This window comes from Daphnia pulicaria, chromosome 9 (assembly GCF_021234035.1).
Source record: "Daphnia pulicaria isolate SC F1-1A chromosome 9, SC_F0-13Bv2, whole genome shotgun sequence".
NCBI lineage: Eukaryota > Metazoa > Arthropoda > Branchiopoda > Diplostraca > Daphniidae > Daphnia > Daphnia pulicaria.
Genome location: NC_060921.1, coordinates 2,224,157 through 2,249,439, shown reverse-complemented (window position 1 = coordinate 2,249,439; position 25,283 = coordinate 2,224,157). Strand labels below are relative to the sequence as shown.

The window sequence follows — 25,283 nt, the reverse complement described above, 5'->3', positions numbered from 1 at the left end:
GAGGTGGGACAATATAAGCAATTCCATAAATTAATATAATTGTTGTTTATTATTCACTAACAAATCAAACACAGAATCATATGAATAGGAATGAGGATACCATGATATCAGTTTGCAATAAGTTCTACTATTGAGGCAGACAAAATATATTTTATATCTGTTAGAATCTATACCCAAAACCGAAAAACCTCTGAAACACATTGCAAAAGAACACATTCTCCCCATAACTAACGAGCGACGCTAACTGGTATTAACAACAACACCATGACAATTCTCTAGAAAATGAAATTATGCTACAATCAAATACATACAAGAACACATCTTAATAGGCATATCCTGACTGAATATGCTCATCTAAGCATGTCCATCTGTAGTCCTCATTGCCACCACACACCCCACACACGGAAACCTTATCAGGAATCTACAGCAAACATTTCAGGATAACACCAGCACCACAGACTGCAAGGAAGCAGCTCACCACACCAGCACGATGGACTGCATGCAGCAGCTCATAACACCAATCAGCTGGCTGCAACAAAACCATGAGCACAATAGACAGCATTGAAGAAGCTCAGACTTCACCTGGCTGTGAAACCTATTTGACAAATTTCTTATTACTTAGATGAACAGATAGTATCTAACGTGTAAAATTACACCAAGACATGAGTAAAGTTTAACTATGTGGTGAATAACCTAAAGTAATCAAAGTCAAATGTAAACGTACAGCACATGTAGAAGCTTGCTAGGAAAAAATTAAAAGAATTGAAAACAGACTAAGTAATGATCTAGAAAAGGCTAACATTTACCACGACATAAGAAATGCAAGAACACATTTGAATCAGCAATCTGCTTCTGTAGTCCACACATCCACAACACCGCAAAAATCTCCAGTCAGGAATCTAGAGGAAACATTGAAAAGTAAGTTGATTATTTCAAACATTATACAAAATGAAAAAATGTGATGGAATGGTAAAGCATGAAGACAGACCACACAATTCCCTAAAAACAGCTTACAATTATCCCAACCAACCAAAGGAAAGAACAAATGGATTGAAATTTAATGTATGTTGACTGACCTATTAACTACTTACAATCATTTAGCATGCTTGACTAGAATACACACCAAACATGTGACAAGCACAATTCCTTCGAAAAATCGCATTGCCTAATCTCAGGAAGAGCAAGCCAAAACTCTCTAAGCTAGACTCTAAAGATTTCACATCAGATCGGTTTTTTACAGTTTAACTGGTGTTTATAGGAGAACGTATAGCGAAAATACATTTTACCAGCCGGGAAAAGCCGTCACTCCTGCTGAACGCTGTGTCGAATTCCAGCCGCCATCTTGAAAAGAACGGGCAACATTGCCATTTGCAGATATGCAATAAACGTCCGCATCTCCGGGACTCTGGCATCTCTGCAAACTTCAAAGAGCCAGAGCGGGAAGCAAGCGGCTAAACTCCGACTGTGAAGTTCATAGTAACCACAACTTCAGCTTCAATTAACATCAAAATCAAATCAAATTGAAGCTGAAGTTGTGGTTACTATAAAGTACTCAGGAATTTGTCGACGACGATGGATGTCTGCCGGCGTCCCTGTTTGGCCGTTTGGCGTGGCTCGGCTGCGACGGACCACCTTCGGGACTCGACTTGTGTGTGGCGGCGTCATTGTTGTCTTTACGTATGTCAGCACTTCACACTCTGGCCGGACGTGGCGTTGTTGCTGGCGTTGGCTGCGTCTGGCGAGTTCTCTCGTTCTCCTTCGTTTCTTTACTCCGCTCGCGGCTGTTGATGTTTTCACGTGAGGCACGAGAGGTTCGAGCCGCCTCGCCCTCTTAGTAGACATGGGGAAAGAGGAGGAGAGCAGCGCTGTCATATCGATTCAGTTTGTTATCTCCAACAAAAAAAGGGGGAAATAAATCTTTAAAGAAAATAGTTCACCTCATTAAATTTTGAGCAGAGAAAATTCGTTTGGCGGGAGCGCGCGGGAGCCCATCCGCATTTCGACAGCAGAATCGTTGGACACAGCTGGACAACAAATTGGCAATGCGTTTTTGCTGCTGGTTGCCATCGTCGACTAGTCGACCTTTATTGCCACTTGCTGCTGCTGCTCCAGCTGTTGTCGTGTTCAATAATATCTATTATTCGGTTTTGCAATTAGAAACAATTTTATAATTTACCAGAAGTTGTAGGCGGTTTCTTCCTCCGACAGCAGCAGACGACGATAATGGCCGTCACTGCGCAGAGAATGACAACACCGATACTTCCGGCCACTGCTCTAAAGACCGGCAAATTCAGTCCGAGGATCTTGAAATGTTGATCGCTGTCTGCGCAGAGTGACGTTTCGTCCGTATTATCGCCGAAGTGATTGACGCCATCCTACGCCAGCGCAGAGCAAATCGGTGGAAATGCAGAAATCCTTTGGAGCGCATCGATAATCCCGGCAAACATATTCGGATACGAAATTGTTAAATTGTTTAAAAAAAATCAAATTGAAATGTTTAAAACGCCGGATTTACTTTTATCTTTGAATGCGGTGACAAGATGAAATCCGCTGGTCTCAGTGCCCCAAGCATCTGTGACGTAATAGAGCGTGACAAAATTGGTTCGTGTGGTTATTGTGCCGACGCTTTGACGCGTGTGACGACACGACAGGTCGGCCTATCAGTCAGGGAAAAACTGATTAATGTACTCTCTAAACAATCAATGATGGATAGTAGTACCTTGTAAACGCCGGTGGCGTGAGCTCCGTCGTAGATGAAGAGATGATCGTTGCAGTCGAGTTGAAGTTGATCGAAGCGGAGCATGAAACGTTGGAGGACTGTTTCCGTTTGGAAAGTGAGGGGGCAATTCAAATTAATGTTCGTTCTGTGACCTCAAAACGGCCCCATCGAAAAAAACTTACGACAACATCAAACGAATCAAATGTCCTACAGTTGATCGAGTTGTTTTGTATTGCTCGTTTATCGCGCATTGAGAAAGAGGAAAGAAGATCGTGCATGGACATAAATGAAAGCAAATGGCAACTTTAAATTAAAATACAATGTGGGAAATGAAACTTTAAAAGGCCAAAACTTATGATGAAGATAGCGTTGAAGGAAGTGAACAATACATACAAATTCTCATGCATAAAAACTAATTTGAGGTTTAAATTAAAAAAATAAATTGATTTTAGAATAGAAATAGAATTTTAGTTCTAAATTAAATATTTTGAATGAGAAACCTTCAGGGGGCTTGAGATGGCTGGTTTTTGAATTCGTAATTGCCACTCTATCTACGATGTTGATGGCGCCAACTTGGACTCTCCATTGGACAACTGTCAAAATTTAAAATTAAAAAATTAAAAATGCACAAAAATATTTCAAGTTAAAAAATAGATTTAAAAAAATCTCAGTTATGGTTTTAAGGTTGTCAACACAAACACTTTGAATATGAACAGTTGTGGCAATCATCAAAAACCAAAAAAAAAAAAAAAAACAATAAAAAAAAATTTACTTCAGTGGATAAGTACCGCTCCAGAATAGCCAGCGTTTTGGAACTTAAGGCATCGAGGGCAGCAATGTCAGATTCGATTGCGGCTAGAAGTTGCCAGCGTCCCCTGTCCGAATCATTGCCCGATCTTCTCCATTTTGAGAACTATTGGCAATATTGCTTCAGGCACATCTGATCAAGCTAAAGCTGTTGTAAGTGCTGGGGCTGTTACTCCCTTAATTTCTTTTTTGGGTTCACATAGAGATGTGGCCTATGAAGCTGTCTGGGCTCTCAGTAGTATTGCTGAACAAGGATCAGGGCTTAGAAATGCCTTCTTGTTCTCAACGATGTTCATCCCGAGGTTCGAAAGAGCCTTGCAAGCGGCGGTGAGAATTTCATCGTCGTTGTTGTGGTGGCTAAGGTGGGCCAGGCCGGTAAGAAGCTGTTGAATGACAGGGACAGTGAGTGGACTCTCCTCCTTGTGACTATAACATAAGCTGGACAAAGCCCGAGTGACGAGGCGCAATAATGTTACCTAACAATTAAATCAATTACTAAATGTTCAGAAGTACAAGGGTTATTATGAAAATTAACTTACGTCTGGAGTGATGTCGAGTTTAATCAATGAGAGCAAAGGCCTAATGATGCCTTGCTCTATAACACAATTTCTAAGCTCTGGTCCAAAATCAGCAATATTACTGAGAGCAAATAGAGCTTCCTCGGCAACATCTCGATGTGAACCCAAAAAAGAAATTAAGGGAGTAACAGCCCCAGCACTTACAACAGCTTTGGCTTGATCAAATGTGCCTGAAGTAATACTGCCGATAGTTTTCAAAATGGAGAAGATCGGGCAATGTTTCGGACAGGGGACGATGGCAACTTCTCTGTGCTGCAATAGAGCGACGAGCCGAGGGACGACTCCGGCGTCAACAACTTCTTGAATTACTTCGTCGGAGCCTTGAAAATAAATAAAAGCATGGCAAGCTTCTTTGATGATCAACTCGTCGTTGTTGTGGAGAAGGTGGGCCAGGGCGGGAAGAATGAAAGTGGGTGGACTGTTGTCTGTTCTATTGTCCAAATTATAACAAAAGGTGCACAAAGCGTCTATGACTCTTTGCAATAATGTAACCTAATAATGAAAACAATTATTTAAAAATTAACAAAGGTGACTCTAAAAATTAACAAAGGTGAATCTAAAAATGAACATACTGGAGTGTCAGGTTTTATCAACATAAGCAACGGCTTGATGATTTCTTCCTGTAGCTCTTGTCTTCTTGAGGCGAGCCATGCGAGTTGAAAACCAGCGTTATCAGCCACACGTCCATCAAGTGAACACACCATGGAAATGATCCCAGCTACGGCCCCAGCACTGACCACTGCTTTGGCCTGATCAGCAGTGCCTGACGCAATGTTGGTGAGAATCACGGCTGAATCCATCTGAAGATCAGCTCTAAAACATAAAAATGTCACAAGGAAATGTTTGGAAAACAAGTATAAGACACAACATACTTGCCGACACTACTGAGGAATTCTACGAGCTTGGGAATAACATTTGAATAATTGGCATTGATGAGGATGCCTCTTTTGCCACAATAACATTTCTTGGTTAAAATCTTAAGTGCACGGAGTGCAGTTTTTTCCTTTTTTTCATCACCGCTGTTGATATCTGTAAACATGATAAAGTCATTCAAAATATAGGCTAAATAAATAGAAACAAAAACTGCCACACACATACCATTAGCTATGCCCTCAATTTTCAAGTTGGCTGCAGCTGTAAGATAATTTTTAGAAGGCATCTCAATAGTATTCTAAAAAAACATACAGCTGTCAATAAAAGAGAATTGCAAATCTAGCACACTGACAAGAGAATATTGAGAAATGGGACTTGAAGAATGAGGCAACATGGAGAAGAAATTTCAGCGCCACGTGCAAAGTTTCTCGGACTTACTTATTCAATAAGATGAAGAAGGCGGTTATTGGTGACAAAAAGTGCGCTGTAGTAGATGCCGTGTCGGAAATGCTATAAATAGGTTTAGAGTGCAAAGTAATCTTACTTGAACTGAAAGTAACTGCTAACTGCTATGCTAACTGCTAAGTGATGGGTCAGGTAATGTTGTTGACTTGTGACTGTGAGACTGTGAGTGAGCAGACGAATTGACTGTCTGTGAGTGAGCAGACGAATTTCCAGTTTCCACCTGGTGGTATTGGTCTTTACTTCATGGGATGGTCCCCAGCAATGGGGACATCTAGCGGGAAGAAGACGGCTACGCTGCGTTAAATTTAAATATGTCAATCTTTACTAGAGTCTAGTAGTCTTTACTCTTTACTAGTTTACTCTCTTTCCTTTTACTCCTGATTCAATTACTCTACTCTAATATCTAATACTGGATTTCTGGTCTGCATTTTCCCATTCTTCCCGTTGTTTCACTCTCACTCACAGTATATAAATATGAAAAGAAATTTCCTGTTTATAATCGACTTCCACCGTTTTTTTGGAACACTAATCGTGAAACTGTGGTGTCCTAAGATACAGACGCAAAAGAAAGAGTTCATTACAAAAAAAGAAACTTTTTATTTAAAAAAAATTCCAAAAGCTATTGCATTGAACACACGTCAAAGTGGAATTAAATAAAATTTTACGTATTTGTTTTTTGAATGGGTTCTGATTTTTCAAGGTCTTCTTCTTTCGATCGATCACCTTCTTCCTCCGGATGTACTGGCGGAACTTCCTTTCTCATCTTGGAATACTTGACTGCACTTTTTGCGACCACAATTATGCAGGTAACGAACATCAGGAAAAATAAGAAGCATCCAATGTAGGGTCCTATTAGCATGAAATGGATCAATCCCAAAAGTTTGTCGCTTAAATCAGCCTCAACACCGAACCAGATCACTGGCATGTACACCTCCCGGACATCTTCGACGACTCTACATATACAGAACAAAAAATGTGAATCATTATCAAATTGCCCGTTGCAATAGTATAACAAAAGGCTACACTCACTCAATGCCCGGTATAGATTGCATCAGAATGTTGATTTGAAAACGAGCCGCCACCTTTAACGGAGTAGCAGTGCGCTACAAAATCAGGGTCAAACATTAGCGATAAGGATCGTAAAGGTTTAGATGTAAAAATGTATTACCGGTTCAAGATCCACGTGAAATTGATGTAGATCCTTTTGCGGATTCAATCCTTCCACCTGATTTTGGAAGAAGGTGTCGGCCTCGTAATAGTGAGGGAAAGAGACGAATGCCGGCGATCCGTAGCGACAAGTCGTCGAGTTGGTGACACCCGAAGGATTGCAGGTGCCGCCCGAACAAAAACACCAGTTGTCCGGATCTTCTTCGACGCTGGCAAACATTTTCCTCGTTCCGGCAAAGCGATAAAACGTCACGCCATTTTTTTCGACATCTTCCGTGTAGTCCATGGTAATCGACCTGATAGCGAAACAAGTTGATTAGTGTCTAATTAACTTAACCAGTGAACTGCTCAAAATAATTTGTTACCAACCGGCAAAGATCAGAGGAGTACATCGAGATGCTGGTGCGTTCTCTTCTGGGCGGCCATCCTTCGCCAAACGAGCCGTTAACCATCCCGCAATAGGATTCGTAATACCTTAGTAAACATTTTAATTTGAGTCATTCAATTTCAATCAACAATTTTGCTGTGTGTACTTGGTCTGTCGGGTGTAGTTCCACATGTCCATTACGTCGAGTTTGCTGATGTCATCGACACCGGTGAATATATTGAAGACGCCATCAAATGACTCCGACCCGTTACGCTTCAATATTAGCCATTATTTAAAACAATGTCATATTGGGACAGTATATGATTAACTTACTCCATAGAACCAGCCGAACTTGTCGTACGATGGAATGTCAAGCAATCCTGGCGGCAGCTGAGCTTGTGCGTCCAGAAAGGGATCCGAGTAGCCCTTGAAAATGAACTCGTCGGCCGTTTTTGTGATGAACACGGTGCTGTTGGATTCATCGATAAAGGAATTCAAGTTGTCCTTGATTAATTTTCGAGAAAATCGATTGCTGTACGCGGCGCTCTGCATGGAGATAGTTAGATTATAAACCCTCCGACTCAATGTAGTAAAAATAAATGTCCAATTGCCAATCGTACCAAAAGAGGAACGTTCACAGTGGTGATTTGGTCTTCCAGAGAACCGTTGCTCCGCTCTTCCACAAACTGCCACCATCGCTTCTGCTGGAATTTCAGCGTGTAATTGTGATCGTGCATCTCTATGTTGACGCGTTCGTGCACCTCCCTGAAACGAGTTGATTTTAAAAATAATTGTGATTAGGCAATAGATTGGGCAATACAATCTGGCATAGTATGCGTACGTGTAAGTGTAAGGTCCAACTTGTTGAAGGATCGGCTTAGCTTTGAAGTTAATGACGTCTTCTGCATTGGTGACATTGTATAAATACATGTAAATGTACATCGGCACGGGCGACACCTCCCAAAATTCGTACATTTGCGTGCCAGGATACAACTTAAATTGCTGAGATTCCGCGCCAAAATGAATAATCAAATACATTAGACCAGTCGAATGATAAAAAAAAAACGTAAATGAATTAGTCCATACCTCATCGACCAAGTAGTTGACGAGAAAAGGTAGACCGATGGCTAGCGTAGCCGCTATGATAGCGCCCGCTAATCCGGTAATGCCCCAAAAGACTGGCCCACAACATCCCATGTTGCTGATTGAAACTGTTACGTTAAAGTTAAAAATTAGCGATAATCAGAGAAATGCAGCGATGTCTCTATGGTGGGGGTCTGCTTGAAAATGAAATGGGAAGCTGTCCGCTGCGGATATCCCTATTTATACTTGCGCCCGATATCACGCGAACAGGTAAAACTAAAAATCAACCGTTCACTAATCTTCTAGCGTTCACAGCAACTAAACAAAGGTGGAATGGGAGGGGCCCAGTATTAGCCGACTGTGGATATTTCGGGATCCTAACCACCAGATTTACATAATCTCTTTACACACACACACACGATATTTACTATTGTTATTTTACCTTATAGCCTCCTATGAAATTCGTAAATTAAGGGGTTATTACGCAACCAGTCAACATCGTCGACAATAAATCTTCGACGTTATTAAAAATGGGTATAACTTGTCACAAATAAACACAATAAGGATAAATTGTAATGATAAATCATAAAAACGTGATTTTGATTAGAATAAGTTCACCTGTAAATGATCACAATAAGAAATTACTTAATTCCTTTTTAAAATCAGGTAGATCTGACAGTATATGGGACCGGATTTAAGCATAAATAGCTACAAGATTGAAAATATCTATATTTTGGTTCAATGCTACCAGCTACCCACTCCACTTAAGTAACAGAGCAAAACAAAACGAATCGGCACCAATATTTGATAGATAAAATCTAAATATAGGCAAATCCGGCTGAAATGGGTTCATGCGTGAGCCACGTGAGCCACGTGAGCGAAGTAGTGATGAAGTAACCTTTTCAGTGTCCATAAATAGTGACAACATAATAACCTTCGGTCTGGATGTTATTTTTGCCTTTTTGATTATCTAATTGTGTACTTTTGAACATACTATGTTTGTAAATGACCGTGATCATGGCATACTTCAAACCTATCAGTAAAGTGTGAAAGCATTGACGCTATGTCGCTATCTAATGTTTGCTTGATACACATACTAGACTATCTTATTGACTGTCAGCCTGCTTCTATTATTATTAGAGTCTACGACAGTTGGCTAACCGATAAATATGGACATGAGGATGCATGTCCTCGTTTTTTTTCTGCAATTATCTGATTTTCTCTTATCAATTAAATGTTGGGGTTAATTGCCTAATGGGATTGGCAACACATTGCACAAGTTCATTAGATTTTCATTCCTTTGTATGGCGGCTTCTGAAATTTTAAAAATAGATTCATTAACTATACTTTGAATTCAGTTTTGATCAATAACTTATTGCTACATTTTTTACTTTCCACATTTTTTTACCGATACCCTTCAGCAATAACTAATTATTATCTATAAAAGTATTAATTAATAACGAGGTAACGAGGAGGTGCCGGTGTGGCGGCAGACCCATTTCGGTCATATACAGAACAACAGAAGCTATTAAAAATCAACACTGATATCATTTTAGAGCTACTTTTAATCTTTGTTTGTTACCCGTCAATCAAAAGCGTAAAAGATTTTGATCTCTGCTCTACATATAGATTGAGATTATGCCATTTGTGAACTATGAGCGTGACCAAAATAAAGCAGATAACTTTTAGTTCACTAGCCAGGGCCACTCAAGCGCCGCCTTCACGATAACCTGCATAATCCTGTCTATAAATAGGTTGGGTTAAGTAGTATTTAGAAACATTTGGAAAAAAGACACCGCCAAAAATGTTCGTTTCCGAACTAAACGAAACCCAGCGCGCAACTTTCGATCAGGTAACACTTTACCAGCTTTGATTACTCTAAATATCCTAATGTCCGGAAATGAATGATTTCATCTCCTTTTCAGTTTAAAAACAACGTCAAAGATTGTAAACTGCCCGACCCAAACGATAATTACATCCTCAAATGGCTTGTCGGTATGTTAATTTGTTCTTACTACATTTTCGGGGAAAAAAAATTGCAATCAATAACGCTTGACTATTTGAACAGCACGAAATTTCGATTTGAACTTAGCCGAGAAAATGCTGCGACACGTAAGCAACACTATTTCCTTTTTCGTCAAATTCTTTGAATTAATTTCCTGATTTCGTATTCAAGTCCGTTGAATGGCGTCGTGCGAACCGAATCGACGAAATACTCGATAACTGGGAGTGAGTAAAACATTCTTTCAACACCTTTGAGTTTTGCCATGTCACTGACTCTTATCTCTCTTATCTTATTAATTTCTAGGCCACCAATCGCCCTCGTCAAATATTATCCCTTGGGAATAGTGGGTTGGGATAAACAATTTCGGCCAGGTACTAATACTCGATTGAATTAAAGCGCAGTTAACTTATTAAAAAAAATGTCTTTTTTTTTGCCAATCTACCAGTGTGGACCATAGCATTCGGTCACATCGACTGGAGAGGAATACTGCAGTCAGTGAGCAAGCGCGATTATTTGCGCTACGTCTGCTATTTAGTGGAAAAGGGAATAGTGGAATTTAAAAAGTGCTCGGAACGAGCCAAGAAACCCGTTTCTACTTCAACATTCATTATCGACATGGAGGGGCTATCCATGAGGCAGATGGGTTACAAGCCATGTGAGCTGTTCTATTTTCTAGCTCAATCGTTGGAATAAAAACTAATCAAAAATTTTAAAAATAAAAGTCAGGGACATTGGAATCGAAACTGTTAAAATCTTGGAGGCCAACTACCCCGAAGATCTTTCTAAAGTCATCATCATCAACGGTATATGCGCTTGAAACCCTATTGCTTTTGGACAACCCGTTTTTGATAGCTTTGTCTATTATTAGCTCCCAAGCCGTTCACCTTGGTATTCTCCATGGTGAAACCATTCCTTCATCAGGTGACGCTCGACAAGATTAGCGTCTATGGCTTCGACAAGAACGAGTGGAGCGCTGCTTTACTGAAAGAAATCGACGCCGATCAGTTACCTGTATATTACGGCGGCACAATGGTCGACGAGAATGGCGATCCCAAATGTTCCAGCAAAGTGCGTAAAAAGAGGATTTCCTCCCTCGCTCTAAATTGATTAAAAACAAATTTAAATGTTGATAGATCAGCAAAGGAGGAGAAGTGCCACAGTCTTATTACCTGGACATAGTCAAGCCGACGCCTAAGAAGAACATGACCTCCATCTCTGTAGCCAGTGGCAGCAAGAAGAAGCTGGAATATAAAATCATCCAATCGAATTCGGTGCTCAGGTATTTTAGTGATGAAAACATTCAAACGTTTTGATTTTTTACCTTATAGCATTTCAATCGATTGAAAACAGGTGGGAGTTCATGACGGAGGACGGCGATATTGGATTCAGCGCTTATTACGTGGAGCGAAACGGAGAGAAAGTCGATCTGATGTCGAGCGAGAGAATCCAAAGTCATTTGATGATGGAAGAGGGCGAACTTTTTTGTGTCCGCCCTGTACTCTGTAAGTTAAAAAAAAAAAATCAGTTTTGTGTTTGAAATTTTTTAAAGTGTCAATCAAATTTGTCTGTTTGGGTTCAGATGTCTTAGAATTTGACAACAGCTACAGTTACCTCCGCTCCAAAAAAGTTTGGTACAATGTCGCCGTCGACCTGCCCGGATCGTCGTCATTCCAGGAATACGCTAAAAAATGAAAATTGTTGATTAACTTTTTGATTTAACAAAATGCTCTATGTAAATAAAAATTCGTAGGTTGAGGGAAAAGAAAATACGATAAGGAACATTTAGCTATAGATTGTTACGGACTGATAATGCTTGAGTACTCTATCCTAAAACAGTTATTTACATTTAAAAAAAACATATTTACGCGGAATACAAATTTTAATATTTATTCGACGATGTGAAAAATCTAGCCTCAGTTCACTACGGGACTTTTTTCTGTTTCACTTTTTTCAAAAAGAAATTTACGGAGGTGGAATAATGCCGAATAACGGTTCCGACCTTTCCCTCCATCCCAAATGTTAACCTGAGCTGCTGGACGGAGTGTGTATACCAAGAAATGTAGACATGACCTGTCAGATATACCTGACCTACCCTTTTCTTCATGGCACACTAACCTACATTTCCTAGAAAACAAAATTGTTCGCAATATCGGCAACAGCCAAGAAATAATTCATTTCAAAGTTAAATCGAGATTTGAATTCACGGAGATTTTGATTCACGCACTCTGATGAAACAGACGGGCGTTTCTTTTCTTGATTATTACTTTGTTTATTGTCGCAAATTATATTAGACGAAAGAGACATTAAGCTCCGGAAGACACGACAGCAACATAAAAAGAAAAAGGGAAATGAGGTCGACTCCTCTTCAATTGTAAAATAGCCTTTCACCATATTATTTTCACCTGGTGGTTTCAATCCGTGTCGTTTCGGAAAGGGAAAGGCCCAGGTCAAGCAGCCAGTGTCAGCCAAAAGAGTATAAATACGGCGTTGGCCAATGCTCAGAGATGTACATCACTTTCAGATTTCAATCCTTCAACATGTCACTCAAGGCAACGGTAAGCTAAATCCACTTTCTCTTGATATTGTACTGTCTAATAGTGAAACGACTTAAAAGTTAATTCTACATTTTTAAAACAATTTTGGTTGGAACTAATTAAATGTTGTTTTGAATTATTGGCTACTTTTTTAACATTCAATTTCTTGTCAAAAGGTAATACTATTTTCGATGCTGCTGTCGGTAGCTGTAGCTCAATACGGTTCATCGGCTCCGCTTCCTCCTCAACTTCATCAATCCCATCGGCCACCACCGGTAAAATTTGAATCATTAAATGAAATCTAACATCTAGTAAACTTTAAATTTGACTCATTTTGTTACAAAAATATCAGCCATTGTTTGGTGGGAAAGCCCCAAAGAAGCAACAAAACAGACCCACATTCACTGGATCCGTTCCGATTTTCAGACCGGATGCCGGGCTTGGACCACTACCCGTTCCGCCACTCCCTTTAGGACCAGGACCTCTGCCACTACCTTCTGGAATTGGGCCTCTGCCGTTACCTGTTGGACAAGGTCCTATGCCAGCGCAGTTGGCTACTCCGTCCTACTACTACGCAAGTCCGTCAATGGATGGATTTCCTTCTCCATTCCAACCAGTCGGTCAGATTCCATCCTTCCAGTCTCCAGCACGTCCGGCATGGCAAACGGCACCTTCTTTTAATAGCTACGGATCGGCCCAGCCCATGAACTTTGCTCCGCAAGGAATTCCGCCACCTGTCGGCCCTCCCATCTACCTCCAGCAAACCACCTCTTCGTTCGGATCGGTTCCATCCAAATTCCTTTCTCCTCCGCCACCGTCTTCCTTCCTCACTCCGATATCCTTCGGAGGACCCGCCAACGGTCCCGTTTTCCCCAGCAATTCACCAATGCAACCGTCGTTTCAAATGGCCCAGCCTGCCCAGTACAATCCAGCGCAAAACTACGGCACCGGGCCGTCTTCATCCATGATGCAATTGCAACAGGGCAACGATCCTTCGGCTTTCGGCATCATCCCTCAGCGTGAACAATCTCAACAATTCGCCGGTCCCTCTTCGTATGCTCCCCAATCCTACGGTTTCGCAGTTCAACAATTCTCTGGTCCCGATTTATCCTCGCAATCCTTCGGTGGGAATCCCCAGCAATCGTTTGTAGGATCTCAACAACCCGTGGGTCCCCCCGCTCAGACCTATTCCTCCGCATCCCAGCAACAGTCTTTCGGCCAAGCTCAGTCGCCCCAGTCGTTTGCTCAAGTCGTACCTCAGCAATCATTTGCTTCCGTTGAACAAACTCAGCAATCTTTCCTGCCGTCACAATCTTTCGGTCAGCAGGCCTCGTTTGAGCAACCTTTAGGCCCTTCGGGACCCTCTCAGTCCTATTCCTCTCAACAACAATCGTACGGAACGGCCTCGGCGTCTTTTACTCCCGTCGAATCTCAACAACAAACGTTCGCTGGTCCATCTGAATCTCAACAATTCGGCGGTGTCACTTCCCAATCTTTTGCACCTTCGCCAGTCGAAGGTTTCCCAGAAATGCAAGCCTCTGGCAATCCATCAGTGCCCATTTATGGAGTGCCACCACCTTCGCAGCAGCAGCAGCAGTCGGTTCCGGACTTCCAGCAAAGTAATTCGCAAGATAATTCCACCCCAATCAGACAGCAGCAGCAGAGCTCTGCCGAATTTCAAATGCCCATGTCATACCAATCTGCAGCGATGGTCTCTCCTCCGCTTCCGGAGTCTTCCGGTCCGAATAACTCAGGATTGACATATGACGCAAGCAATGTGATGACTAGATATGTCCGAGTGAGAAATTGATTATTATTTCTTTTTTTAAATGTAAGTTTAACGTGATCATGTTTTTAATTCGCCATAATTTTTCGTTTCGCATCACTGCTGGTATTGAGATGTCAAGACATTTCCCGCACGCTTCCTTATTAATCTGAACGAACCTGCACAAGTTGTAAACCTTTCCTCCGGCAGCTGCTCATCTGCGGATTTCAAATACACAACGACGTCATGTTTTAATTTCTTCTGTTCGCTATAAAATCTCTCGCCAGCACAATTGATAAACGATATTCAATTATTATACCAGTTGATAATTGGGTAGTCTGACCTTGTATAGTGCGTCGCAAAAAGATTAAGGCGCATATGCGTAAATACCGCAATTGACTTTGCTTTCATCATTATTCGCTCTAAACATACCAGCAGATCAATGTCGTTTTGTGGTGTCTGTTCTGCTGATATGAGAACCAGTTGAGCTGAAATATCCAACACAAAGAAACCGTGTCGTGCATTCTAAGTAAAAGTACCCAGAGTCCTTCTTCAAAAACCTGTTGGTTGATTATCTTTAAATCTTGTCGAACTTTGATTAACGTTTCAACCTTTCCTTTTACAAGAAGGCGACAGGACTCTTATCAGGCTGTCTACGAGTAGGAACAGGTTACAGGCTGCTAGAACCCCCCAAGAAGTGGAACGTCCACCGAGATTTCTGTTACGCAACTGAATCAATAATTCTAAAACAACGAAAAACCCCAACAATTAACATTATAGGCATAACGCGACTGCGCAATCTCGCGTTGAGATTCAAGAGTAGCATCAATTTGGAGAACAACTGAGGCTAATATAATTCGATAAGCACAACACCCGCATCCACCGATGGCCTATCGACAAGAGTAACCTTGCCAATCGACTTGGGGATTTCCCCTCTATTCTGTTCCCTGTCGCCAACTGCCGAAACAATTAGCATAGTGTCTGCCATGAGCTTTCAAAACCGGATCGATGGATGGATAGGATAGCTCGAAGTGAATGCCAGCCGACGCAGCAGTGTTGTTCGGACAGCAGACTGTTCAAGATGCAGCTGTAAACCCATTCCAAAAGGGAATTGATCATGTCGCTTAATTGCAACAGTCGTGAGTCATTTTTTTAATTTTGCGGTGTCGATAGAGAATCAAATTTTTAATACACTAATACTTTAATTTTACAAAAAATTGATTTAGCTCGTCTGAAAATCACTCGACAGCCGCAGTCTACTTACAACTTCCCTTACGAGAGCGAAGTCAAAAACGGCCGCGGATTTCTCTACGCCGATCCTGCTGATGAAAAAAGATGGATCCGCGTCCAGGTAAAATTGAATTTACTAAAAAAACATTTGACGCCAATCGATTAACCGTCGATTTCTAACGATCAATTTCAGTTGGAAAATTGGGAGGGCGAAGAGGACGAGGTTTCCATCAGATGTTCACTCGTCACCGACAGCCCTGATCGCTCACCGCACTTCCACCGCCTAGGAATAAGGAAGACCAACCGAATTCAAATTCAAGAATACCAAGACGGCGTATTGTCGAAACGTGATGACTGCATAACTGCGACGTAAGAGCTATATCCTATAGTCTGTTATTAATCAATGTAGTAGAGAAACTCGTTTTTCTTGTTCGAAAGGTTTCCTGGCTTGTCAATCGTCCGTACCAAAATACCAAATAGTGGCGACAAAGAGATAATTAATGTATGAATAGCTTTCAAATCAGTGTGCGGTGGAATTTGAATAATGCAATAACAACTCGGAATGATTGTTTAGATGATGTGGTTGAGGCGAGACTCGGTCAGAATCAAGTTCGAGGCGTTTGTGTTTGACGATGGGACGTCGTCTCGACAGCACATCTGCAATCCCGTCTACTCTCAACCTATCGGCCCTTCAATAATCTATAGCTCTGTTATATCATGAAACAATTATCCAATACAGACAATTTGTCAATAGTCAGTGAAATAAAAATGGTTTTGAAAATCAAAGGCGATCAAAAGTGTTCGCATTGTTTTTCTGAGGCACAAAACAAGCCTGATATGCAATCTTTCTAGAAATGAGTTATTTAAAATTTTTTAGTTTCCCACTTCCATTGGTTGTTTAGTAAACCCTAACTGAGTGAACTAAAAACGGCAAGAGAAAACAGTCCCAGTCAAACAGTCCGTACTACACAACGATTTACCATCAACGGCACCAAAAAATCAAACAGGAAGGATAGAGAAACATTTTTCCTACCTTGAAGCCAGGGAAATGCAGCCAGGCATCTCCAGGTACTCCATCCGCAGAATCCAGCAGGCGGGATAGGAAAAAGGAGGGTCCTCCATCCTCGTGAATACCCCCACACTCACATGGGTGTACACAAGGACATTCAAAGGAAGAGGAAGAACTTGTTTCTTCAATCCAATGGAATGCTGTTTATCTAAATAAAAAATTTGAAAGGGGTTACCGGCGTTACCAAAAATGTTTATAACAAGTTAGGAAAGGTAGAGACAGTTATATTGCTAATAAACAGGAGAATTTAAGGTTTCAACGAAATGCACTGCTTATGCCAGTCATGCAAAAATATCTAGCAGGGCACAGGAATCAAAGTAACGAAAATTATTACCCAAGTGGTGATGCTCAGATTGTTGGCTATAACAGGTCAGTATACCAGCACAAGTGAAACTTGTTTATAAAGCAAACTTGTGGTTATGAAGGCATCAAATCTGCACAAAGGAAAAAGGTTAAATAGTGCAAACCAAATGTCATGCATCAACAGGGGGTTTTACAAGATAAATGCTGGAGTCAGTAACTAGCATTTCACACAATTTGGAACAGGTTCAACTGTTCTATTTAAACTCTGTAATTTTATTTGTGTTCTTAGTTTTGATTACCTGCTAAACAGCACGGAGTGTGTATTGAGCTATTCCATAAAGATTGGCGCCCAGAATAAACACGAAGGCCACATTTTGTAATCCGAAACTTGTAAACAAATGGAGAGCAGACGACTCTTCTACTATTCCTTTAGCCGTCTTTAAAAAAAAAAAAAATCGATAGAAATTATTTTATTAAAAAATAGACCCCTCCTCCCAAATACAAACTGTTCAAAAATGATAAGCTTTTGTATATACTCATCCGATTTGTCAGAACTTGGCAGTGATGATAAGTGAAATGGATACCATCCAACTGGTGTTGCTAGGAATATCATTCGTGCGTGTCTAAAGACAAAATAATAATTTAAAAAACAAACAACCAGTTGCATCTATTCCTGCAGTTAGTGGGTTTTTACCAGTGGGTTTTTACCCGTGTCCAATTTCGTCACGCTAGCCATCCGATACTTCAAATTGCCGCTGTATAAAACGCGGTGGACAGCTCGCACCATCTCATTCACTTCACGCAGAACATCGAGGAACTATTCTTTACTCGACTCCAATTTTGCATTTCAGACTGTTATCATGGCGTATTTATCTGTCAAATGTAACGATTTAGATGTCACTGCCGTGATTGGAACCAGCTGGGCCTTCACTGCCATCTCTCCCGATTTCCTGTTTGAACTGAACCTTTTGGCCGATCCTTTGACCGGATCCTTCTGGGATCACGTATCAGAGGGAATGCAGTCGCCCATGGGATCGGTTGAAATTTGCATTTCGGTCGAAGGATCCAGCGCAACAGTTCGAGCGGCCGTCCTTCGTCTGCACGGGACCGATCTCATACTGGGACTCGATTGCCTGTCTCAACTAGGCACCCACTTCACGATCGGCAACGCCGAATTCTCCATCCGGGACCTCCAATCGGAAAACTTGCGCTGCCAAACATCCAACCGACGCAAATCGACGCCGACATGCAGACACTGCGGACGCTCAGGCCACGTTCCGTCTCGGTGTAACTCGACGCCCGTGCCGGGCACTCCTGACGTCTCGCACTCGCCTGAAATTGTCGCAGATTATCCAGATTCTCCAGATTCTGAAATTCACGAAGATTCCATTCAAAATTAGAGATTCTTATAAAAGAAAAAAATGTCTATGCCAATCAGATTATTAATTCGGATAGAATACTTTCATCAATCTAAATTTATCTAAAGCATAATATGCAGTGAAAAAAAAATGTAACTTCTCGTGTAAAGCAAAATAAATACACTTCTATATGTACAGATAAAAACAAACCCAACATTTCTTCCGATCTATAATAACTGAATACGAGAAATCGATCCTAGCTTCTGGAGATCTCCTCCTTCTCCTCCTCTTCCTCCTTCTTCTTTGGGTTTTCCCGATTCCATTCACAATTAGAGATTTAAAAAAAAAAAAACATAACAAAAAAAATTCTATGCCAATCAGATTATTCATTCGGACCTACTTCATAATTAAATCAAATTGATCTAATGCAACTCTGATGTACCATAGCAAAATAAAATACACTTATTTATGTACAGTTTTTTTCCGATCTATAATAACTAAAAAAAGAAATTAATTAATTAAAAAAAAAACACACAATTACACAGGAAATCGATCCTTGCTTCTGGAAATAAACATTATTTGGGTTTTCTCGAGTGTTTTTTTCTCCCACTCTGATGCCACATTTTGCGAGCTAACTGTAAGGAGTGCTGTGTTTTCCCAGTTTGTCAGCGATTCTTATCAATGTCAAAGTGGCAAAAGCCAATCTACAATTTCAATTTTCTACATCCAAGTCTGAAGTTGGCCTCAAATACGCATGCACTTCAGCTAGTTTCTTTAGTCGTCGAAATGGTGGCACCGAATCGACACAACGGCGGGGCCCAATCGCTTCTTCTTCTAGCGGCAATATTCAGTCTCTCTTTTGCATCTTTTACACCATCTTCATTAAGTTCGCCTTCCGGAAAGCCAGCTGCTCTTCATTCAGATGAACGTAAGTTTTTAATTGCGGATTAGAAAGAACCACTTTAATTGTGTGAAATGATTACGCTGGGACATCTGTTTGTCATTCATGTACAAGTTTTGTGTGCAGGCCGTACTGGCCGCAGCATTCCGAACGTGCGAAATCTATATACGTTATTTAAGTTAATTCAGAGATACACTTTTCTACTTTGTCTGATTTTTGAATTTCCTATCGATATCAAAGTGGAGAAAATAAAAGAAACATTTTCTTTTCTTTCATAGTAACATGCGAGGATAAGTTCAAAAATGCTGAAAAGTTTACATTCAACGAAACTGACCTATCTTACGATATTAAACATTTGATGAACTCTTATTACAACTGGGGAGAATTGTTAGCTCTTGCTCCAATTGCTGTAAGCAGACTGGAAAAGCTAATCGTCATGTCTTATCAGCCGAGAATGGATTTTCGACTCAACACTGAGAATTTATCTTCTGGCAGTTATGAATTCATCAAGTACCAGAATAATTTCCAAACGACTTTACTTCAAATTGGTCATCAAGGCTATTTGGTCTTCCTCAATGCTCACGTTAACATCCACAAGATCCGAATGTACAATTCAAAAGTATCCAGCCATATCAAGGATGCCGTCCGGTATCTGATGTCCAAAAATGAACTTTACATCGTCGAGTTACTGCCCATATCGCTGGGGCGGATCAAAGAAGCAGCCGACGGGAATAAAATGTTGTTGCACCAAGTAGATTCCAAATTAAGGACAGTAATAGAACTGATTCAAGCGACTATTCTCTGCGTAACAGTTACTAAACATATAAACGAAAATGAGCTGGAGAGAGTCGAACTGGATTTGAAATCGCTCTCTGGGCGTCGGAAGACACGGCAAGATGTGGAAAGAACCAGCGCATTAAACGTCGCCAAAGGAAATTGCCTGGAAGTTATAAGAGCCCTGCAAGAAGGAAGACAAGAGTTGGAAAATTTGAAAAGAGATTGGTCTAAATTGAAAGACTTCTACTCTAGAATGGAATATTTCGTTGCAAAAGCTACAGAAAACAGCATAGCTTTTATCGAGGTTGTAAGAGTGATCGCAAAAGACCTAAACGTTTTGGACGATGAAGAAATATTCGTAAATCTCTTAGAAAAGATTCAAAAGGCGAATGAAGCTTCATTCCTTGTTCGTGGAGTGTCCGACATGTACGCCAGCGTCTCAGTAAAGTACATTATGGATCAAATCGCAAGTCAAGGTGACATAATGGCCAGAATTGACAACAGTCAAGTTGAAATCGAAGAGATTCGAAATGACCTGATGAGTGCCCACCGTATTCGTGACTACATTAAGGCGGACGAGATTTCACTGCGAACGAGGTTTGTTGATCGACACAATCAAATTATGGACGAATACCAATGGATGTTGGAAAGTTGGATTGTTCCAGCCCCGAGGATCGAGAGTTCAGCAGAAGAAAAGAGTAAATTCCTGTCTGTCTCGTCCAATACAAAAAAAAAAAACAATTTTGTAGTGAATTAAACCGTTCTATTTACACGGAAAATAAATTTGGGTCTGCTTCAGGACTGGATTTCAGATCGATCTCTGGGTGTCGAAACTCGAAAGACACAGCAAGTTATGGAAAGATCCAACGCACAAAACGTCGCCAAAAAAGGTGTCGAGGAATAAAGAATAATACAAGTCCTGGTAGGAGTATTTTAAAATATGTTGGGTTTACGAGATGGACTCTACTCCTCCAATTTCACTTCTACTCCTTTTTCGCAACTATGTAAGCATAGATTACCTTTAAACGTTTTAAAAAAGATTGTAAGAAAAACGAACTCTTGGATATGATCGGAAAAACGAATTCAGCTATTCATTGCTTTTCTAAAAACCGACTTTAAACTTGGAGGTGATGCCAGTGTAGCGGGTCGAAAACTTTTTAATAGTTGCACTTCGCGTGTATAAAGTAAAAAAAAATTTAATTCGATTGTTTATCCACAGATAAAGTAGTGAGGTACAAAACAAGCCTGGCCTTCAATCGTTCTAAAAAACGAGTTATTTCAAAATGAACCCTGACTGAGAGTCAACAATACCGGCAGGAGAAAAACAATTCCAGTCTATCACATACCTCTTGAATAATCGTACTCCGTATGTCACGAATCATAGAAAACAAACAGTCAAAAAGAAAGAATAGAGATGAATGTGTTCTACCTTTAAGGAAAATACGGCCAGGCATCCACAGGTGCTCCATCCGTTGAAGAATTGAATCCAGCAGGTGGGATAGGAAAGAGGAGGTCCTCGTGAATACACCCACACTCGCATGGACATACACTTGGACATTCAAAGGAAGGGGAGGAACTCGATCGGCATCGGAAGTTTCACCCAGAAAAGGGATGCTGTTATCTAAATAAAAAAAAAAATTTGTTATGAAATATTTACAGCTGTAACAAGGAAGGAAAAGTTTAAAATGATACAGTGGGTAAGCCCTAATTGTTTATCAAACAGGAGTATTGAAGATACATGATTTGAAGTTATGCAGCATTAAAATATCTAACAGAGCACATGAATAAAAGTAACAAAACTAAGCTGGTTTAAGCTCATACCACATAACATTGATATTGTTGCTAATGTTGGGTGATTAATGACATGTGATTGGTGCTGAGCACCAGCACAAACAAAACTTGCATATATTGTTATCATGATGGCTAGCTCAGGCTTCAAATCTAGTTTTACATGCACTGTGTTGACGCAAGTCATGCATGTGTTTAAATATCTATAGCACCATGGGAAGAAAAGTAACGAAAACCATTCACCAAGTGATGAGATTGGAGATTGCTGAAGATAGGTGATTGATATGACATGCTGTGGTTGGTGCTGACACCAGCACAAGCAAAACTTGGATATCAACTAACATTTCACTGATTTGGAACAGTTTTAACTCTTCTATTTGAGCTATCACAATAATTCTATTTGTCTTCTTGTTTACCTGCTATAGACAGCATCGGAGTGTGTATTTTATTAAGTTATTCCATAAAGAGGGTGACATTTTTGTACTTAGTTTTATATGTTGTGCTATTTTTCGTGCAGCCACGTTCGTTTTAAAAAAAAATCATTTTTTTTGTAATCTTAAACGTGGATTTTTTTCTTTGTCGATGCAATTTACTTGCTTAGTCGAAACTTGTAAACAAAACGAAGCCAGCAGACGACCCTAATCTTAGCCATAAGATATCGATAGAAAACTATGAAAAATCAATCGCACCAAAATTCAAACCGTTCCAAAACGATAAAAGCCCTGTGTCACAGTTGCAAAAAGTCAATCCATACTTTATTTATAACTCTTGACTCAATTAGTTTGGCTTCACACTTCCCTGAATTTCTTTATAATCGTCAAAATGTCATCACCAATTCGACGCAACGGCGGAGCCCAATTTCTTTTACTTTTTCGACCACTGCTCAGTGCTCATACGGATGAACGTAAGTTAAATCTATTGTGAAATTTTTACGTATATTATTATTACACAGTCTGTGTTCATTTGATATTTTAATTTGGTATTAGCTAGGGCCTCCAAAGATATTCGCGGTTACATTGCTAAAGCGGATGAGATAAGCTGGTGGACCCACATACAGTATAACCAAATGATAAGCGACTATACCGAGTTACCGACGAATGATTTATTGTTTGAATGACGGAATGGCTGAGAGTTTGTTTGTCCGCTATTAGACAATTTGGGTAGCGAACTTTTAAATAATATATACGATATAAAATTGTCGCTACAGCCAAATCGCTTTCAAATAATTCTTTCAACATTTTGAACAAAATTTTAAAAATTCTACTGCTGGTGTTCGTATTGTTTGTAGCGATATTATTTTTTTTTTTTTAAATATCTGAAATGACATTGAAAAGAATATAAGGAATAAAGCAAAAGATTTTTGTCTTGTGACGAGGAATACATTACCGCAGTTCGTTTTCTTATCTGGTGTGTTGTTGGTCTTTGACCTCTGCGATGGTCTTGACTGGAAATCGGACGACTTATCGACATCACGTAGTCTGCCATCTGCAGTTGGGTTATCCGGTCCATACCCACATGCTGGAGAAAAGGAGAGTCCTTCTCCTATAATGGCATTCAGTTAATAGTTAGTTGCTGTTCCAAATTGTTGGCCCTCCAAATGGCGGTTGAGTGTCTCAGCTGTTGAATTTTAAAATGTCACCGTTCACGAAGCTAGTGATTCTGATTTTACTGGCGGAATTCAGCCAGAATGTGGATGCCTATATGCGAGGGGCTCCACCGGAAGCCTGCGCCGACATGGAGCCGCAAGTAAACATTCAAGCAGCCAAAAACTACCGAAACGTTTCAGCTTTTATTAATGTCACATTTTGCAAATTTTTAAATTTCAATTCGACAGCACGGCCCAGCGCCTCAAACGACACCAGCACCGTACACTATTACTCCGCAACAGGTATGGAAATATAAACCGCATAATACAATCCAAATAATAACGAATAAACTTAATTCATCATTATTTTCGCTTAATTCCCACGCAAATAATTAGAACGCCATCGAGCAGGGCGGGACTGTTAAAGTGACGATACAGGGCAAGAGTCCAAAAGGAGGATTTATGGGTTATAAATCAATAAATCGATAAGATAAAATGTCTTCAATTTAAAAACAAATTGATGTCCTTATAGGATTTCTCTTTATTGCGGTCAATCCTGAAGACTCTCCTTCCAAACCGCTGGGCCGTTTCATCAATAGTCCATACCAAGCCCGATCGGTTGATTGTCTCCCAGGTGAACAGGTATAACATACGATTGACTATATCCCTATAATTATTTCTGCTTAATTATACACTCGGGAAATTTGCACGACAGAACGCTCTGACTCACCGGGATGCCAAGAGTAAGAATAATTTAGAATTGACATGGCAGGCACAGCCCGACTACCAGGGCGAAATTGAATTCAGGTTTGATTTGATGGAGAATTAAATTAATAAATTACTATTAGGACGGCCTGATTTAGCTGATTGAATTGAATGGATCTATTAATGTATGCAGGTGCACGTTTCTGCGTGATTTCTCCACATTCTGGTTGCGTGTCCCGGCGTCGACTCTCGTCCGTGTCGGGAATCCTGTCGTTGCACGAGCTGCTGAAACTAGCAGCGGTGTCTCATTGGTTCCCATGGTTACCGTATTCGACTATTTCGTCTGGCGCATTTGGTTTTGGACGTCAGAAGCCCAGCCACAGCCTTGAAAGTAAATTAACGCAGCTCTTTTCAAATGTGCAAGGCATTTTCCTCGGGATTGTCTTAATAGAATTTCACGAGAAAGGGATTCTATCTATGGAAGGAGAATAAATTTACGAGCTTTAGATTTCCGTAAATAATTCACCGTAATTGACTCTCTTCTCTCTCAAATTGATAATTCGGAATATATTAAAATACAAATGAGGTTTTTGAAAAAAATCATTTGTTTTACACCCTTGTTGTTCATTTCTTAGATATTTGCCTGTCTTCAAGTGGAGGGGTTTTTCGATGAGTCAGGAACAGTCAGGAATCCGAAAAGGTAATTGTTGGAAATATTCCAAAGCGATTTCTGGATCGCATCAACGGAAACGTTTCGAAATATTTTCCTTGGGGTTGGAATTGAACTTATTGTTAAACATTTATGACATCATCAGAAATGCAGAACATAAGAGAATCGTTATCGCGGTTCATTTCTGTGCTATTCATAGAAATCTCATTCTCTGGTGTGAACTCGTATGTGTGACTCAGTGAGTAGTTATTGCGTCAACATCACAGGATTAAAGACTAATCGAGTCATAGAAGTCACACCAAAGAGAAAGGTAGAAAAATGGTTTCATTTTGCGCTGCTGCTTATAAGAGCCGTTCGAAATTTACGTAATAAGGCGTTTTGGGGATATAGGAAGGAGGATTCTATCCTTCCCAAGGATATCCCAGATCCTGCAAATTATAAGACAGAAGGTGGAAAGGGAGTATTGATTTAAGAACGGTACATGAACAAACTTGAAAATCATTGAAACATTAGGCAACGAGGACGCGTTTATTA

At 40.4% G+C, this 25,283-nt stretch overlaps 7 protein-coding genes and 2 long non-coding RNA genes across 12 annotated transcripts; 5 read left to right on the top strand and 4 right to left on the bottom strand.

Annotated features, from left to right (window-relative positions):
* Nucleotides 1–30: 30 nt before the first annotated feature.
* On the bottom strand, nucleotides 31–2,454 carry LOC124313589. The gene is made up of 6 exons (XR_006910842.1): nucleotides 2,177–2,454; nucleotides 1,938–2,112; nucleotides 1,553–1,830; nucleotides 1,287–1,492; nucleotides 807–899; nucleotides 31–595 (listed from the first exon to the last, which is right to left on the bottom strand). It is a non-coding gene; the product is annotated as an uncharacterized LOC124313589 (long non-coding RNA).
* Nucleotides 2,455–2,927: 473 nt separating this feature from the next.
* Nucleotides 2,928–5,619, bottom strand: LOC124313094 (importin subunit alpha-1a-like). 3 transcript variants are annotated; one of them, XM_046777818.1, is made up of 8 exons: nucleotides 5,416–5,619; nucleotides 5,203–5,291; nucleotides 4,977–5,133; nucleotides 4,677–4,917; nucleotides 4,066–4,596; nucleotides 3,797–4,002; nucleotides 3,492–3,576; nucleotides 2,928–3,312 (listed from the first exon to the last, which is right to left on the bottom strand). In XM_046777818.1, exons 2-8 carry the CDS (start codon nucleotides 5,261–5,263, stop codon nucleotides 3,271–3,273), a joined length of 1,323 nt encoding a protein of 440 aa, XP_046633774.1. In that variant the 5' UTR covers nucleotides 5,264–5,291; nucleotides 5,416–5,619; the 3' UTR covers nucleotides 2,928–3,270. The 3 variants fall into 3 exon arrangements, with proteins under 3 accessions (XP_046633774.1, XP_046633773.1, XP_046633775.1); XM_046777817.1 differs by having other exon boundaries at nucleotides 5,203–5,275; XM_046777819.1 differs by lacking the exon at nucleotides 5,203–5,291 and having other exon boundaries at nucleotides 5,416–5,618.
* Nucleotides 5,620–6,019: 400 nt separating this feature from the next.
* LOC124313019 (protein peste-like) lies at nucleotides 6,020–11,031 on the bottom strand. The gene is made up of 10 exons (XM_046777684.1): nucleotides 10,949–11,031; nucleotides 8,063–8,187; nucleotides 7,818–7,978; nucleotides 7,597–7,741; nucleotides 7,310–7,522; nucleotides 7,143–7,249; nucleotides 6,979–7,083; nucleotides 6,611–6,905; nucleotides 6,472–6,545; nucleotides 6,020–6,395 (listed from the first exon to the last, which is right to left on the bottom strand). Exons 1-10 carry the CDS (start codon nucleotides 10,980–10,982, stop codon nucleotides 6,104–6,106), a joined length of 1,551 nt encoding a protein of 516 aa, XP_046633640.1. The 5' UTR covers nucleotides 10,983–11,031; the 3' UTR covers nucleotides 6,020–6,103.
* Nucleotides 9,507–11,060, top strand: LOC124313383 (SEC14-like protein 3). Its single transcript, XM_046778295.1, has 7 exons — nucleotides 9,507–9,911; nucleotides 9,985–10,054; nucleotides 10,128–10,171; nucleotides 10,236–10,288; nucleotides 10,368–10,435; nucleotides 10,510–10,719; nucleotides 10,787–11,060. Exons 1-7 carry the CDS (start codon nucleotides 9,864–9,866, stop codon nucleotides 10,879–10,881), a joined length of 588 nt encoding a protein of 195 aa, XP_046634251.1. The 5' UTR covers nucleotides 9,507–9,863; the 3' UTR covers nucleotides 10,882–11,060.
* Nucleotides 11,061–11,404: 344 nt separating this feature from the next.
* Nucleotides 11,405–12,548, bottom strand: LOC124313664. Its single transcript, XR_006910967.1, has 3 exons — nucleotides 12,467–12,548; nucleotides 11,676–11,745; nucleotides 11,405–11,564 (listed from the first exon to the last, which is right to left on the bottom strand). It is a non-coding gene; the product is annotated as an uncharacterized LOC124313664 (long non-coding RNA).
* A 20-nt stretch (nucleotides 12,549–12,568) lies between these two features.
* On the top strand, nucleotides 12,569–14,480 carry LOC124313004 (extensin-like). Its single transcript, XM_046777658.1, has 3 exons — nucleotides 12,569–12,619; nucleotides 12,775–12,873; nucleotides 12,951–14,480. The coding sequence occupies exons 1-3, from the start codon at nucleotides 12,569–12,571 to the stop codon at nucleotides 14,406–14,408; spliced, it is 1,608 nt and encodes a 535-aa protein (XP_046633614.1). The 3' UTR covers nucleotides 14,409–14,480.
* Nucleotides 14,481–15,093: 613 nt separating this feature from the next.
* LOC124313412 lies at nucleotides 15,094–16,467 on the top strand. Of its 2 annotated transcripts, XM_046778332.1 has the most exons (5): nucleotides 15,094–15,502; nucleotides 15,590–15,714; nucleotides 15,787–15,962; nucleotides 16,032–16,095; nucleotides 16,168–16,463. In XM_046778332.1, the coding sequence occupies exons 1-5, from the start codon at nucleotides 15,481–15,483 to the stop codon at nucleotides 16,312–16,314; spliced, it is 534 nt and encodes a 177-aa protein (XP_046634288.1). In that variant the 5' UTR covers nucleotides 15,094–15,480; the 3' UTR covers nucleotides 16,315–16,463. The 2 variants fall into 2 exon arrangements, with proteins under 2 accessions (XP_046634288.1, XP_046634289.1); XM_046778333.1 differs by lacking the exon at nucleotides 16,032–16,095 and having other exon boundaries at nucleotides 16,168–16,467.
* Nucleotides 16,468–19,112: 2,645 nt separating this feature from the next.
* LOC124313161 lies at nucleotides 19,113–20,800 on the top strand. Its single transcript, XM_046777926.1, has 2 exons — nucleotides 19,113–19,251; nucleotides 19,503–20,800. Exon 2 carries the CDS (start codon nucleotides 19,583–19,585, stop codon nucleotides 20,756–20,758), a length of 1,176 nt encoding a protein of 391 aa, XP_046633882.1. The 5' UTR covers nucleotides 19,113–19,251; nucleotides 19,503–19,582; the 3' UTR covers nucleotides 20,759–20,800.
* Nucleotides 20,801–23,249: 2,449 nt separating this feature from the next.
* LOC124313358 (putative defense protein 3) lies at nucleotides 23,250–24,511 on the top strand. Its single transcript, XM_046778245.1, has 6 exons — nucleotides 23,250–23,535; nucleotides 23,624–23,677; nucleotides 23,771–23,840; nucleotides 23,907–24,016; nucleotides 24,090–24,181; nucleotides 24,273–24,511. The coding sequence occupies exons 1-6, from the start codon at nucleotides 23,422–23,424 to the stop codon at nucleotides 24,466–24,468; spliced, it is 636 nt and encodes a 211-aa protein (XP_046634201.1). The 5' UTR covers nucleotides 23,250–23,421; the 3' UTR covers nucleotides 24,469–24,511.
* The last annotated feature ends 772 nt before the right edge of the window (nucleotides 24,512–25,283 follow it).